The following is a 16,860-nucleotide window of genomic DNA, read 5'->3' on the forward strand; positions in this document are numbered from 1 at the left end:
ATTTTACTTCATAAAAGTTGCATAGATACATGTTTTTCGGCTTTAATAGTTGTATTGTGTGGTAACCGTTTTATAAAAGCAATAAGGTACTCGAGACAAGTGCTGTATCGTGAATAAGTAACGGCTGAAGGGGTTGCAGGAACTCCGCTTCGCGTCGTGCCTAACAACGCCCTTCAGCCGTTACTTATTCACGATACAGCACAGCCTCTCGTACCTTATTGCTTACTTAGAGCTTGATTGACAAGCCGCCACTCAACCTGAACGTTCTGGGATCTATCAGTTAACAGGGAGGCGAGCACTAGCATGGTAGATGGGGTCAGAGCGGAGTTTAACCTGAGGCACTGGAGGAAGGGTTGAGCACCAACGGGCTGGTGGACAGTGTGGTCAGGACGGTGGCAGCCATCACTTCTTTATCAGCATGACCAGAAGGCCTCCTGTTAAAAGAGAGAGAGAAAAGAGGTTTAAAAGACCCGGATCAGCTGAAACCAATTACGTCAAGCAGACCCAGATGTTTAGCGCACTCTCACACCAACATAAAACATCACACATTTGTTAGGTGGGTTGCCCGGCCCGGCATCACTCTCTTTCTCTCTCTGCCTAAGCGGCGTTCTCTCTCTTCCCACAGTAAACACTTCTCTCGGCCGTATCGCAGCTCCCTACTGTGCTGAACTCATCACGGGTAATGGAAAATTCCAGCGCTGTAATAAACACTAACGCTCGGCCTCTGGTGTATGCCCACACAGCACAGCTCCATTATCAACTGTATTTATTCAGCGTGTGTGTGTGGGAGAGAGTTTACTCGTGTTTGTAAATCAACACCAGGATTTAGTGTGCAGTTGAATGAAATGCTCTGTTAACTGTTTAGTGTCTTGCTCGCAGGTGAGATTCAACTGTGAGCTGTGTATTTATATAGTACGCACATGATTGATGGCTGTTATATTGGATTGCAGTGAAAGGGAGAGGTAAAAAGGGAGGGAATGTGGGAGAACAGAGAGAGGAGAGGGAGTTAGCAGACACTACATTTAAATATTTATGCAAATTAACAAATGTTTAAATATGATTACTGTACATGATGAGACTGATGCCAATGCAAAAGTGGCATATTGGTTCAACAAACACAACTACACAACATGTGATACGATGTTAGAAATGTGTCTCTTAATCAGAGCATGTGAGCGGAGTGGAGCGGTGAGAATCAAAAAGTCCTGTAAAATTAAACGAATAAATGGGCCTAATAATATAAATAAAAATTATATAGACAAAAATATACATACATTTTTTAAAAGTAAATTAACTATAAGGCCAGAATTTTGATAAGTGAACTTTTGCGCAACGCGCACGATTAAAATTTAAATTGGCTTCCATACACAAATTGCTGTAAAATTAAACGAATAAATGGGCCTAATAATATAAATATTATTACGGACGACACAAATTCGGCTAAATAAAACGAACCATTAGGTCTACTTGAATGAAAAAACAAATTTGTTTGAATATTACGCTATATTTAATTTACACTTTGTTACAAGTTACCGTATTCAATTTGCTAACCTTTTGTTTTCTTCCCAGCGTGTTCGCGTAGCTCACGTTCATGTTTGAGAGAGATGTGTCTTTTGAGATTCCAAAATGAATCTTTGCTGACTGAAACGATGTCTCCACATTCGTTTTCTTGTACCACATTATCATTGTTAGTTAGTTAGTTATATTAATAGTACACCTGACCTGTATGACTTCTCATTTTCCTTTTTGAAGTAGCCTACTTTTTGAACTCCATTATTGAGCCGAGTTTTGACTGAAAATAGTCTACTGTTGATGACTGCAAGACAGATGGATCCTGGTTTAGGTTTGACTGAGCATGCTTCAGACTCATGGAGTGAGCTGAGCGAAATTGGAGCGAAATTGGAGCGGGAAATAAGGCGACGCTCCGTCCTTTTAAAAATGCCGCTCTGCGCTCTGTCCAAGATCCGCCCGCTCCCGCTCCACTCCGCTCACATGCTCTGCTCTTAATAATAATGTAACTTCTTGTACAAAGGGATCACTGCTGCCAGGCCATTAGATGGCGATGAAAAACTATAGACTGAAGATGTCTTCAGAGATTCACGTTTTTGTTGTTTACATGGAGACTTCCATAGTAGGAAAAAAATATACTATGGTAGTCAATGGGGACCGAGATCTGTTTGGTTACAAACATTCTTCCAAATATCTTCCTTTGTGTTCAGCAGAACAAAGAAACTCATACAGGTTTGGAACAACTTGAGGGTGAGTAAATGATGACAGAATTTTCATTTTTGGGTGAACTATCCCTTTAAGATTTTTAACAGCAAAAACACATTCTGTGTGAACCGTTCCTAGGTTGTCTAAAGCAGGGTTTCTCAACCGGTGGGTCGCGACCCACAAGTGGGTCGTTGATAATTCTATAGGGGGTCGCAAGACTTCAGTGTTCACTAGCACAGCCAATAAGTGGGCTTCATAATAGGCTCATTGCAATAGACTACGTGCAACAAAATAATCCGTTAGTAAACGTATTGGCGGCTCAATCGGACTAAAAAGCCTTAACACCTAATCATAAACGCGCACAGATTGAAACAAAAGGTGTGCATGTAAACATAGCCTGTCCTCCAACGAATCTGATTTTCAAATGTCGTACTTCATTATTGCCGTGGCTTCTAACGCTGTATTTCAACTATCCTATCAAAATAATTTATTAGCTTGACAAAATGCATCCGTTTTTTAAAAGAAAGAAAGCAGAAGATTCGGAAACTCCTTCAACTTCAAAGGCAGCAAAATGTAAACGCAAGTACAACCCGGACTATATTAAATATGGATTTACTTCGTCGGATGAAAAACCACAGTGTCGAGTGTGGTGAGGTCTTGGCAAATGAGTCCATGAAGCCATCCAAACTTGAACGTCACCTACAGACTAAACATCCAACATGTGTGGGTAAACCTGTGGATTACTTTGTACGAAAGCGAGACCTACTTAAAAGACAGCAAAGTAGTATTGTGTCGCTCACAATCGCTTCAAAAAGCACCCTGAAGGCAAGTTATCTGGCAGCTGGCCATATCGCCCGTGCTAAGAAATCGTTTAATATTGGTGAAGAGCTAGTTATCCCATGTGCAGTTGACATGTGCCGCGAGGTACTAGGGGAAAGTGCTGCTAGCAAAATAAAAGAAATCCCACTCTCCAACGACACTGTCTCCAGACGGATTATAGACATGAGCGATGATATTGAAACGCAACTTTTGGATCGAGTGCGAGCAAGCCCCTTGTTTGCCATTCAAATCGACGAATCAACAGATATTTCAAAGATGGCATTATTGCTTGCATTTGTACGCTACAACTGGGAAGGTGCAACACATGAGGATCTACTGATGTGTAATGAGCTCTCGACACGGACGACAGCAGATGAGTGTTTCAATTGCCTTGATGGTTATTTCACAAAGAATGGCCTGGTTTGGAATAATTGCGTAGGCATTTGCACGGATGGCGTGGCCGCACTGACTGGCAAACATAGTGGTGTTGTGAGAAAAATTATGGACAGAGCACCTGAGGCGACGTGGGTTCACTGCTTTTTACACCGTGAAAGCCTTGCAGCCAAAGAAATGTCAGTGCCCTTAAATGAGGTGATGGACAATGCTGTCAAAACTATTAATTTAGTGAAGAACAGTGCTCTCAGTTCCCACTTGTTTTCAATTTTGTGCGACCAGCTGGAATCAGACCACCGCCAGTTGTTATATCATAGTGAAATTAGGTGGCTCTCGCGAGGAAAAGCTCTTAATCGTCTTTTCGAAATGCGCAAGCAGGTGCACACATTTCTGGAGGAGAAACGGTCTCCCCTGGCAAAGCATTATACGGGGCCTGAATTTCTCGGGAAACTGGCATACATGTCCGATATCTTTGACCAGTTAAACCAGCTAAACCTTTCCTTTCAGGGGAGAAACAACAGTGTTTTCTTGATGGCTGACAAAATTGAAGCATTCAAACGGAAGTTGGTATTGTGGGAGAAGAGAGTGCAGGAGAACATTTTTGACATGTTTCCTAACCTCACTGATGTTCTGCAGGAATTCCCTCACATCAGCACCGACATACAGAGAATTGTCCGGGAACACCTGACCAGATTAACATTCTCTCAGATTTAAAATTCTCTGATTATTTTCCCAAAGACCGAAGAGTTGGGAATGCGTGGATTCACAATCCTTTTTCAGTAGACCCAAGTGATGTGGATGTTGTACTCCCCATTAATTTGCAAACACAGTTAGTGGAACTTGCATCTGACGGCAGCCTGCAGCTTGCTTTTCGCAAAACAGACCTGAGCTCATTCTGGATTCAAACCAGACACGAATATCCTGAACTTGCAGAACGTGCAACGAAGTTTCTCTTGCCATTTAGCACTACCTATCTTTGCGAGTCAGGATTTTCAACAGTGACTGCAACGAAAACAAAAAGCAGGAATAGGCTGACAACAGCTAGTTTGTGTGCGACACTACGAGTCGCAATTTCCCAAATTCCACCGCGTCTGGATATGATTATTTCAATGTGTCTCAAGTGTCACATTGACGTGAGTTTAAAAAAAAATCTGTTTGCCTCATAGTCTGTCTATTGAAAATATTTCTGTGTTTTTGTGAAATCAATTATAATAAACATATAGGCCTACGGAGTAGTAGCCTATAGATCTAAGAGGCATTTCGTTATTGAATTATTTGGGTCGTATGACTGGCATACAAAAAAAAAGTGGGTCGCAGTAGGCAAAAGGTTGAGAAACCCTGGTCTAAAGCGCAAGCTTACTGAATTATGCACCCGTTATAATAAAAAATACGGTTAATTTTTGGTAATTGAAATAAAGCTAAAAAATATAAATATTAGCTGAAAAAAGAAAATTAGAAATGTTGCCTCGGCAATTAACTGAAATAAATACAATTAAGTTGAAGTACCTAAATTAATAAAACTAAAACTAAAATATATCAAAGCAAAATAGAAGTATTAAAAAAAACTAAAATTAATACAATAGTTCATAGCACAATTACTAACATTTAAACTAAAAACTGAAAATATAAAAATAAAAGCTAATTCAAAATATATACTATATTAGTATATAAATAATACTCGTATAAAACTGTATGGAACCAATAATGTGAATGTCCATATCTGACTGAAGATTATCAGTAAATAATGATTTAAATTTGGGTCAAATATTATTATTTATTTATTAATTCAATTCGTTTTAATTAATTCGTTCATTCTTTTGTTTCTATTATTGACAGATGACAGTAGACTAGCCAAATAAATGAAACACAAAGCCCTTTTAACAAGTAGGCCAATCAATAATTATTTATTTGTTAAATTATCTGCAATAAAAATCCGTGCTGCAGGACTATCCATTTATTTAGCCTATATTCAGTTTAATTTTCTATTGATTATATAGGACTATATACTTTATTTATTAAAATTAAACTGCATGTTTCCATTGATTGTGAAGCTAGACATTGAAAATTGCAGATCAAGCGCATGGGGCTAAATGTTTTTTCTTGTTATGAATTGTATCCTATTTTCCGTTATTACAGTTGACTACGCAAAGTGATATGGAACTGTAATGCGGTCGAGACCTGCCTGGAACTACTTTAGCTGTGCGTTTCCCTGAAAATAATGCACACCTTAGAACGTTCGTCAACCAATCAGATTCAAGCATTCAACGGCCCTGTAGTATAAATATATATATATATATATATATATATATATATATATATATATATATATATATATATATATATATATGTATATATCACACAGAAAAAACAACAGCATGAGAGAGACTTTTTTTTGGGTGACCTACTCCTTAAAAGTCAATTACCTATTTCAACATTTGTAATTATGTAATCTTTTTTGAGAAAAAGAGATTTGAGGGTTATAGAGCTGCTCTGGTAATGAGATTCTTCCCTCCGTCTGATCTGCTCCACCCTGAACACAGCAGCACTGATCTAAGAACAGAAACCGACACAATGCTAAGCTGTGTCTCTGTGTTATATAATCAAAAAAATCCCACTCACACTCCCTCGTATTCCCTCATATTCCGGGCTTTTACCCCTCCTACCCCCCCCCCGGCAGCCTAACCAGAGCAAACTGGTTTGGAGTCGCTCTGAAAGCCAAGCCCAGATACTTGGCAGGGCTGTCAAACTTTTTTTCCTTTATCTGGGTCAACTTCCAAAAATCTTTCTATCGCTGCAAAAAAGAAGAAGAAGAAGAAAACAAACAAAAAAAAGAAAAAAAAAGCAAGCAGTGGATTAGAAGCAGACAGAATAAGGAACATAAATAAAATATGAAGGTTTTGCCTCGTTTTTAGAGAGAAGAGAGAGAAATGGCAGAGACAGATTTATGCAGAAAGAAAACCGCAGTTTTGGAAAAGAGGAAAGGAGAAACTGCTTCTAGAGGCGAAGAAATGACACACATTATAGATGAGGGCAGTATGCTGGTTTTATTACTCTGTGTGTGTGTGTGTGTGTCTGTGTGTGTTGCTTTCAAATATAATTTGCTACATATATGTTCTTACGTAACACCAAAATTCAGCCTCGGAGACATAAGCCACATCCAGTGAGTGTTTTGATCTAGACTGTCAGAAACAGAACTGCAAACACACCTACATATTCACACTGAACAAATGCATCACACACACATTTAATTAGCTATCTAAATTAAGACTAGATAGACTGTGTTTTTATGGAATTCATTATAATTACTACATTGCATATTTGCATTATGCATACAATACAATACATAGTGTATTGCACTCCATAACATTATTTACTCTATTTATGAATAGTTTCTGCAAATGAGAATGTCTCTAGACTAATTGCAGTAATTTGTAATGTTTAATTGAACTAATTACATACATTTACCAATATATCTACACAGGGATTATGCTTTTATTGTTGCTGAAGAAAAACTTCAGAAATCATTCTAATATGTTGATTTGCTGCTCTTATTATTATCATCAATATTTTTGTGAAAACCATGATACATTCAGGATTCATTAATGAATGGAAAGTTCAAAAAGCATTAATTTGAGATAAAAATATATGCATCATTGCTGAATAAAATTTGTAACATATTTTATATGCTGGATATAATTTAGCCAACTTCTAGTGACTATTTAGTCAATTTAGCACCAAAAAGTGAATGATTTGGTAAAGAGAGCGAGCGGGAGGATATCACAGACTCAAGCAGATTTCAGCAACAACACGGTTTTCTCTGAACGTTTCCCTCCCACTCTGTTTCTCTCACACTCACACACTGCCTGCTTTCCTGCCTTCCCGCTTCTCCACGCTTTTCCCGAAAAAGCTCTTTATCACATTCAGCTGCATGATTCATACTTTACCATATTCACACACACACACACACACACACACACACACACACACACACACACACACACACACACACACACACACACACACACACACACACACACACACACACACACACACACACAGAGGGACTTAGTAAATCTGTGAATGTGTATGTGTGTCTGTGTGATAAATCGGACTTACTGGAACCTAGATCGCAGAGCTCCAGTCAAATGTAAGTGTGTGTGTGTGTTACTGTTATCAATGAAGCCACATGCTCTAATCACTCTACTCAACACATCTGCAGGCCTGTGTAACACTGTGTCTAGATTTTAAGAGAGCAGAACCACACAATACTAGACAACTCTCTTTACACATGAAGCGGTCTACACTTGATTATAATGGGATTGATCTAGTTTGCTCGCATCACGGTGGTCATTAGCAAAGCGGACACTGTAAATGTGTGTGTCCACAACATCGACCCAAGGACATCTAAACGAACCGAAAAGAGGAAGTGATGTCACAAGATTTGAGCCTAAAAAGACAGGATGCTGAAGCATATCTTTTTTCCTCGTCTCAGTCGTGATGTTGCCATCACAGTTTGGTACAGGCGTTTGAACCACAGCAGATCTTCGTGTGTGTGTGTGTGTGACGGACGATTTCCTGACGCTGTTTTGACTCCTTTACACGTTTTATGAGCTCTTCACGAGTTCTCAGCTGGTAAAAATACCATCATATGTACACACATACACCGAGCACATTGAGCCCAGCTCACGGCATTGTTTAGGATGTTCCGTAAGTTCCGTAAATGTATCATTTTCTTTTTTGGTCCGGATCAAAAGAACCAAGAGAACCGAACTACAAGTGTGAGCAAGGAGCTTACCGTAAACGACTCCGATTGAGATTCATGATTGCCGTGTTCTGACCTCAGTGCTCATACCAGTATTTTACTGGTAATGTTTTTTTACCGGTACCTTCTCATATTGGAAATTGCCAGAACTGCTTTACTGGTATTTTTGAGACGGTCTCGTTCACACATGATCTCTCAACGGTAATTTACCAGCACAGACTGTTTGTGTGAAAGGGGCTAGTAATTCAATCACTGGGCCAACTGTAAAAACTGGCCTGTCCCTGTGAATTTAGCAACAGCTTGGTCGCAGGGCCTGTTTGTATTCCCCTCTGAAACAAATACACATCTATGGTCACATTACTCCAATCTAAATCCCACAACCCTGAGGAAATGAATAATAAGCATCTCTGCTTGTGTTTTTCTCCTGGTTAGCTCTAGGTTATATTAGCTGTGAAAAGCAGCTGTGGTTTGTGTTGTGTTACAGCTATGTGCCATTGTTACAAAGCTGTGATGTGGTGGCTTGATGAAAACAGATTTTTTTTAGCGGACTCTGGTGAGAGGCGGTCTGTCAACACAACTGAAGTTTTCTGATCGGTAAGTAAAACTACCTCAAAGAAGCCATTTAAGTTGTACAGAACACTTTCTATGGGTCTGGTTTGCCTGTTTTGAAGCTTAACAGCACCAGTCTTTATCCACTTTCATTTGTGAAGAAAAGAGCAACCAGGATATTCTTCCAAAATTCACCTTTGTTCTATGCTCTATGGAAGAAAGTAAGAACATGAGAGTAAATGATGAGAGAATTTTACAAACCATAAATAACCAAATATTTCTATAAGACGGGAATTATGCAAAATACAACAGTGAACATCAAAATGGCTATAACGGCTGGATTGACTCTTAGAAGAAAAGGTTATACAGAACCTCAAAGGGTTCTTTCAGGCGCTTCATATATAAAACCTTTTAGGGGTTCCCATCATGGAATTATTTTATATAAAAAAATTCCGAAATTTTATTTAAAAAAAAACAAAACAAAAAAAAACATGTTTTATCACTAGAAAAACATCACACATAAAAGTATTATGCAGTCGTTTTAGACATCTTTTTCTTATATAGAACTTTTTTTGGCATAAAGGGTTCTTTAAAATTGAATCTAAAATTCTAGGGTTTTATATTGAACCCCATCGAGCGTTTAGATAAATCAGACAAGTTGATATTTTATGTTCTATTTTTCCATATAAAAAACTTGCCAAAGTAAGTAGTGCTGTCATTTCTGCCAGATATAAATGCATAGTCAATACTCAATAGTCAGACTTATCATTGACTCTTAGGCCCAATCCCAATTCTATTTTATACCCCTTCGCCTACCCCTTACCCTTGCCCCTTGAAACAGAGTGTCAAGGCGTAGGGGTGAAAATATTCCCCTATGAAATGGACCACCACTACTACACCGTTACATGTCATTATACATCGTCGCTAGCGCCTACGTCACAGGAGATGCGCCAATGTTTATCACAAACTTCCAAGATGCCGTCGTCAGCTGTAGTCTTGCGTGAGTTACAGCTATTTTTTGCATTTTTCTTTTTAAGTTTGCAGAAAACAACGGAGATGACGATATCTTCGACGCCTAATGCTGCGTTCACACCAAACGCGAATAGAGCGTCTGGCGCGAGTGATTTCAATGCGTTTACGCACGTCTGGAGGTCTTGCTGCGCGAGGCGTTTAGCGCGACGCTGTGGACGCGAATTCCCCTCATTCGCGCGTCCACTTCGCTTCAAACTTTTGCTTTTTACACGCGTCATATTGTTAACGAACTTTAACGATTTTTTTGCAACCGTTTCATTGAAGAACATGACCGTAAATATGAACACAAGATTGAATGTGACATAAAGAAAATGATTATTGGCAGTCATGTTGCCTCTGTAGCCAGTGTATGCAGGTAGATTTCTCATACCCCTTCGTTTGAAGTGTGGTCCCGAAAAATCTTCGTTTCAAGGGCTATCTGGCCCTTGCCCTTGCCCTTACCCCTACCCCTCCAACCAAAAGAGAATTGAGACAGCCCTACCCCTTCACGGGAACGCGCAAAACGTAGGGGTAGGGCCAAGGGGTAGGGCCAAGGGGTAGGGGCAAGGGGTGAATTGGGATTGAGCCTTACTCTCTGTGTTTTGGATGAAGCTCACTCAGAGGCCCTCAGTGGAAACGGGAAAGTTTGTGTGTTTATACAGATCATTTTGAGTGTACATGTATAGAGAGAAAATTTCATTAGTGTATTTTTGTGTTATGTCTTAATATGTCAGTAAATGTGTAAAGTTTTGTATGTGTGTGTGTGTGTGTGTGTGTGTGTGTATGTGTGCATGGAGCAGGCAGTGAGAAGCACAGCTATAACTCCCACGCCTCCACAAGCTTCAGTCTCTGCGCTGCTGGCCTGCTCTGTGTGTGTGTGTGTGTGTGTGTGTGTGTTTTCTCCTCCCCTCTAACCAGGGCCTGGCTGCACATGTTCACTGATAGAAGCTGAAATAAACAGAACCGGCCCTGCCTGATAGCACTCCAGAGAGCAGCTCCATTACTGACAAACAGCTGCTATTGGCTGGAGTAAAGCCAGCACCTCACTGAGAGAGAGAGAGAGAGAGAGAGAGAGAGAGAGAGAGAGAGAGAGAGAGAGAGAGAGAGAGAGAGAGAGAGAGAGAGAGAGAGAGAGAGAGAGAGAGACTAGATCTCTAGAAAGACCTACAATAGATCTCATCATTTTCAGTTACATTACAAAAAAAGAGCCATACTTATCCTAAAAAAGCAGCAATAAATAGAAGTTAACATCATTCTTATATATATATATATATATATATATATATATATATATATATATATATATATATATGATTTCTTTTTTCCCCCTTTTTTTTAACATCAATATTTTGTGGGTATATGTGAGACACTTTTATATGGAGCAACAGACTCTGGCTGTTTAGTCAGTGTGTGAATGAACCGCTGTTTCTTAAGCCTGCGCTGCTGCAGGAAAGAAGAGCAAAACAATTAAAAGGAATATGAGAAATATGAAGTGAATGATTCTTCTGTGTTTGTGGTCAGATAGTAAACAGATAATATTTATCTGTGAGGAGGACTGTCATACTTTCTCTGAGCGTCTGTTTACAGGACCGTGTGGATGTGGGTCACTTCACTATTTATAACCAACCCATGAGTGTGTGTGTGTGTGTGTAAACAAGGTAAGCACTGTCACCCCGCATGACAGAGGCAGACAAACACACACACACATACAGCTGATCCTTATCCTCAAATTGCTTGAGAAAGTTTAGACTCTGGAGGTTTATTTGAAACACAAACTATGGGGAACTTTTTTCTCTGTGACTGAAAATATAATACACACTACTGTCCAAAAAGTTTGGGGTTGGTAAGATTTTGTAATGTTTTTTAAAAAAAAAAAAAAGTCTCTTATCCTCACCAAGCCTGCATTTATTTGATAAGAAAAATACGGTAAAACCAGTATTATAGTGGAAAATTGTTACAAATTAAAATAACTGTTTTCTATGTGAATATATTAAAATGTATTTTATTCCTGTGATCAAAGCTGAATGTTCAGCATCATTACTCCAATCTTCAGTGTCACATGATCCTCCAAAAATCATTCTGATATGATGATTTGATTCTCAAGAAACATTTCTGATTGTTATCAGTGTTGAAAACAGTTGTGCTGCTTCATATTTTTGTGGAAACTGTGAAACTTTTTTTTTTCAGGATTCCTTAATGAATAGAAAGTCCAAAAGAACAGCATTTATTTGAAATAGAAACGTTATGAATTTCACTTTTTATCAATTTAATGCATTCTTGCAGATTTTTTTTTATTTATTTCTTTAAAAAAAAAAAAAAACACTTACTGACCCCCAACTTTTGAATGGCAGTGTAAATGGACTTTTGGAGACCCTACTGTAGATCACTCTACTTTCATTGCGCTGCCTCATGCATTCGTTTGGTTTTGTCTCTGTTTCGTTGAGTGTGTTCTCAGGAAGCAGATCTGTCATGCCAATTGGCAGATATCCAGACAGAGAAAAGCTATCTGGCCTGCAGAAAAGTGCACAATAAGCACTGAACATTGTGAGCGGTATGCTAAAGTTAGCAGCGCGCACACACACGTATCATTCTTCCTGTGGTTTGTTGGATGACATTCAGCCCCTTTTGTGACACAGACTTGCAATTTTCTTCACAATGTTGTCCTGACTGTTGATTCAGGACCCTTATTTGACAAAATTTTGATAAATTAACTTGTCCCTCAGTTTGTAAACACAAACTAAACATGCATTTGCACATTACCTTGAAAGGCCTAGCAGAAAAGTAGGCTGTGGGATTTAAAGGCACAATGAAACGGAAGTAGCGACAGATCTTTTCCTCCGTATTGTGATGCACATCCGAGTGAATCAACTTTCAGTTCAGGGACTTTGTTCTTTGCATTGGATGTAGGGGTGGGCGATTTACCGGTAGAAATCTGTCAACCGGTAGAGATTTTGGACTCACGGTCACAAAAGCATATTATTTGAATGTGTTTTTAAGCGTTGCAGTTTAAAAACAAGTGATTTTAAATCGTTCACGTGCAGTTAGCAGCGAAAGACTAATCCTTCTGCTATGCGTAGCTGAGAGACGCACACATGATGCCGCAGCTCATACAGCGCGTGAGGACTGAGTTGTTTTAGCGCCTTATTAGGCTTGAATGGTCAAATACACACTTGTACGATGTTTCAAAATGCCCGTCTTTGCGAGCATCCTTGTAAACACAGTCGTTTATGTCTTAAATGAACGTAAAGAGTTGAGAAAGTAGGCGCGTGTGTATCAGTAGGCTATATTAGATCAGTGCATTCAGTCTTAAAGTGACAGCAGCCTAATAAACCTCCTGCTGTTTGTGTCATTTCATTTAAATCAAACAATCGCATTGCTCTTGACTGAATCGCTTCTGTAACTTTAATAAGTATAAATGTATGCTTAATTTACACAGTGAAGACTACGCAATGTTTTTGTACATTTGATTACTTTTCAGGTAGGTCTATTTCATTTGTATCTTTGTTCCATTTTTGTCCTATTGCTTGTAATTAGTTTCTTTGTTCATATTTTACTAATTTATCTATGAACTTTTACTTGTCTTCAGTGAGCTTGACAGTGTTTTTTTTTTTTTTTTTTTTTTTTTTTTACTTATGTTAGTTGGGTTAGTATTAGTTTTTTTGTGATAATGAAATGGGTGATGAGATTTATGAAATTTCAATGGTATCAAAAATTGATATAAAAATTTTATTTAAAGAAAAAAAAAACAAACAAAAAAACTACATCTTTATCGGTCATGTCGCCCACCCCTAATTGGTTGTTGACTGGATGGCGGCAGATCTGAATGCAAGACTGCAGTTGACTGTAAAAAAGGGGAGAGTCATGCTGACAAAATGACTGGATAAGTCTGGCATACATCACCAGAGAGAAGTTCCTGTTAAGACATTTGGTTACACCTTATTTCGATATTTAGACATTCTACTAACTATAAGTAACTTTGCAACTACACATGTCAGATAACTCTCATTAGAGTATTAGTAGACAGTTAGATTAGTGTTAATAGAATAAGTTGACATGTGCAAAGTTACTTAGAAAGTCCTTGTTGCGTAAACCCGGGAAGGCCTTTGAATATAGTGTGTGGGAAGCATGTTTGTCTCTTGCTCTAAAGTCCACCGCGGACGACCTTGGCAGAGTTAGAGAGCGAACAACATTCCTCCCTCTAGCTGGCCAGTGTTTTCTTTTATTCATTTCTAATTCACGTTAACATCTGAACCGTTTGCAGTTCCACGTGAGCAGTGAGTGTTTCATACATGATCCCTCTCTGACATGTGTTTTCATTTGTCTCCCTCCCCCTGTGAACCTTCATTCCCACTCAACCCCTCATTTTCACTCAATCCCTCACTTTCGCCCGAGAGCGACACCTCCCCCCATCCCCCCTCGCTCAACGCTGATGGACGGATAGTCACGGATGACATCCAGCAGTGTGTTGTGATCCATTACAGCCCTGATATACTCACGGCAAAGTTTTTTAGTTCTTCGCTTAGGAGTAAAAAGTTCGATATACACGTGAGCAGCGATATATACTGTCAGCGAACATCCCATCGCCGCCCACACGGAATATCTCGTAGGGCCAGCACTTGTACTGGGACGGTTAATGAATATGCAAATATGTCAAATATGTTTAAAGGCAAACAAATATGTGGCCAAGCAGCCTGTCATGCCACTCCGTGATCAATGCATTGTCTTATGTTGTGTTTGGGCTGGTTCGAGACCACCTACTTTAAATATGTGATCTACTATGGTTTACTAATGTTTCGCAAAGTTACAAACAAAAAAACGTGGCGAGAAAGCATCATATACACTGTATAAAATGACATGATCAATAAGTCATGACAACATATGTCTTTACATTACTTCAACTCATCAAAATAAGTTAAGCATTTACATTTTAAACGATATATTTTAGGTTATACGAGATTCAACTCATTTTTTAAGTCAGTGTAATGTAATTTAAGTTGAAATGACTTACACCGTCAAGTTGATTGCACTTAATTTAAGGCTGCAAGTTTTTTTATAGTGTATGTATACTGTATTCATACAAATACTTGGTATAGTTTGGTCTCTAACTGAAACAAATATGCTTGTTGTATTCTGCTAGTTGGGACCGTTCAACGATACTTGACACAAGTTATGTACATTGATTTTACAGATCACATTTTCATGTAAAGCAGTTCTTTTTTCACGCTATGAAAATAAGCACTTCTAATATGTCAGCAAATTTAAAAGCACTTGTTAAGTGATGTTAATATTCCCTATATTCACTGTAAAGCCAAGCTTCTACGCTTTAAAACAACACCTGTTTTGTGTTGGTTAAGCAAGTGGTTGTTAAGTAGCATCTCCCGCTTCAGATTTAAGAGGTTCAGGTTAATGATTAATCAGTTAATTGATCGTTAACTTTAACAACGATTATGGTAATTTACGTAAATTGACATCCCTAATTGCTATGATTCATTTTTCTTCTTCCAGTTGAAGAACTCTTTTTTTTTTCTTATTCTTTTTTCATTTCTGTCTTTCAGCTCCTCCACATGTTGTTGGCTCCTGCGTGATGTATATCAGCAACAAAGCACGCTGCTATCTCTCCTTTCCATCTATTTTTCCTATCTCTTTTTCTCTCTGTGCAGTTCTCTAATTATAGACGTCCCACCCCCTCCCAGCACACCCAGTTTGTCTCCGCCTGTTTTCCACCACACTGTTATGTAATACCCTGCTCCACACACACACACACACACACAGTGTCCATGTTTACCAGAGGATAAGGCTACAGTTCAGCAATAGAATGATAGATGACTACACTTTAATAGCACACAACATTATGATTTATAAAAGCCCTTCTTACGCAAGTTACAGTGTGTCTGACAAACTGCACTGCCTTTAAACCAAAGCACAGAGCCAAACTCCCTCTTTCTCTCTTTCTCGAAACACACTCACACATGCACTTATGTAAGATACTTCATAATAATGTAATACTATATCATAATAAAAACTGCTGCATATTTCACTGTCATTTTCCCAAACAAAACAGGGAAAAAGGTCATATTGTGAAATATTATTACAATTTAAAAGAGCAGTTTTCTATTTTAAAATGTAATTTATTCCTATGATGCAAAGCTGAATTTTCAGCATCATTACTCCAGTCTTCAGTGTCACATGATCCTTCAGAAATCAGTCTAAAAAGCTGATTTGATGCTCAATGAACATTTCTTATTATTATCAATGTTGAAAACAAGCTGTGCGGCTTCATATTTTTAGGATTCTTTGATAAATAGAATGTTCAAAAGAATTAATCTTTTATAACATTATAAATATCCCAACTGTTACTTTTAATCAATTTAATGCATTCTTGCTGAATAAAAGTTTTTTTTTTTTTTTTTTTTTTAAATCTTACTGACCCTAAACCTTGTCGAGCCCTGTCAAGGGATCAGAATAAAGTGAGAATTAGATAATTGAGGCGTAAAGAGATGTGAGCAACCTAGCAACACCCTTAGCAACAGGCTAAAACTACTAAAAACTCCTTTTTGACTGCACACTTGAGAAGCCTCTGAACTGCATCAAAATAATGGTAAAACATTCACAGAGCATAACAAAAAAACATTTAAAAAAATATATTAATCAGCAGGCTGATGAGGTCAGAGAGACGCACTTTGCTATTTGAGTGTTGAAGCAAACCAAACAAAATGGAGGCTATCATGTTGTGTAAACAAAGTTTGAGAGGAGTCCGCTGAGGACTGAATAAATGAGTGTTTGGCTGGACATGATACATAGAAACGTTTTTCATTAGAATCTGAATATCAAAGGAACAGTCCTACACAGTACAGGGCAAAAACAAGTTACAAGTAAAGTAATGTGTTACAAGTAACATGCATTACGTAATCAGATTTTTTTAATGTTACAAGTAAAGTAATGTATTACAAGTAACATGCATTACATAATCAAATCAAATCAAAAAAGTCTCATTTAATACCTCCGAGAGGAGACACGCTTCCTCTGACATACCTTACCTGGCAACTCAGAAGATGTCCAGAGCAACATTAATGCTGTAAAGGTCCTGAGGGCTTAATCTCTCTCTCTCTCTC

The 16,860-nt window shown here is 38.4% G+C and overlaps 1 protein-coding gene across 2 annotated transcripts in view; it reads right to left on the reverse strand.

The window, feature by feature from the left end:
- Positions 1–16,860, reverse strand: part of slc2a4rg (SLC2A4 regulator) — a 65,984-nt gene that overhangs the window by 25,534 nt on the left and 23,590 nt on the right. For both annotated transcript variants that reach the window (XM_084098153.1, XM_084098152.1), the window contains exon 3: positions 334–434. In XM_084098153.1, coding sequence (XP_083954279.1) covers positions 334–434 — 101 coding nt within the window. The remainder of the gene's footprint in view (positions 1–333; positions 435–16,860) is intronic.

This window comes from Abramis brama (genome assembly GCF_963993115.1).
Source record: "Abramis brama genome assembly, chromosome: 22".
Classification (NCBI taxonomy): Eukaryota; Metazoa; Chordata; class Actinopteri; order Cypriniformes; family Leuciscidae; genus Abramis; species Abramis brama.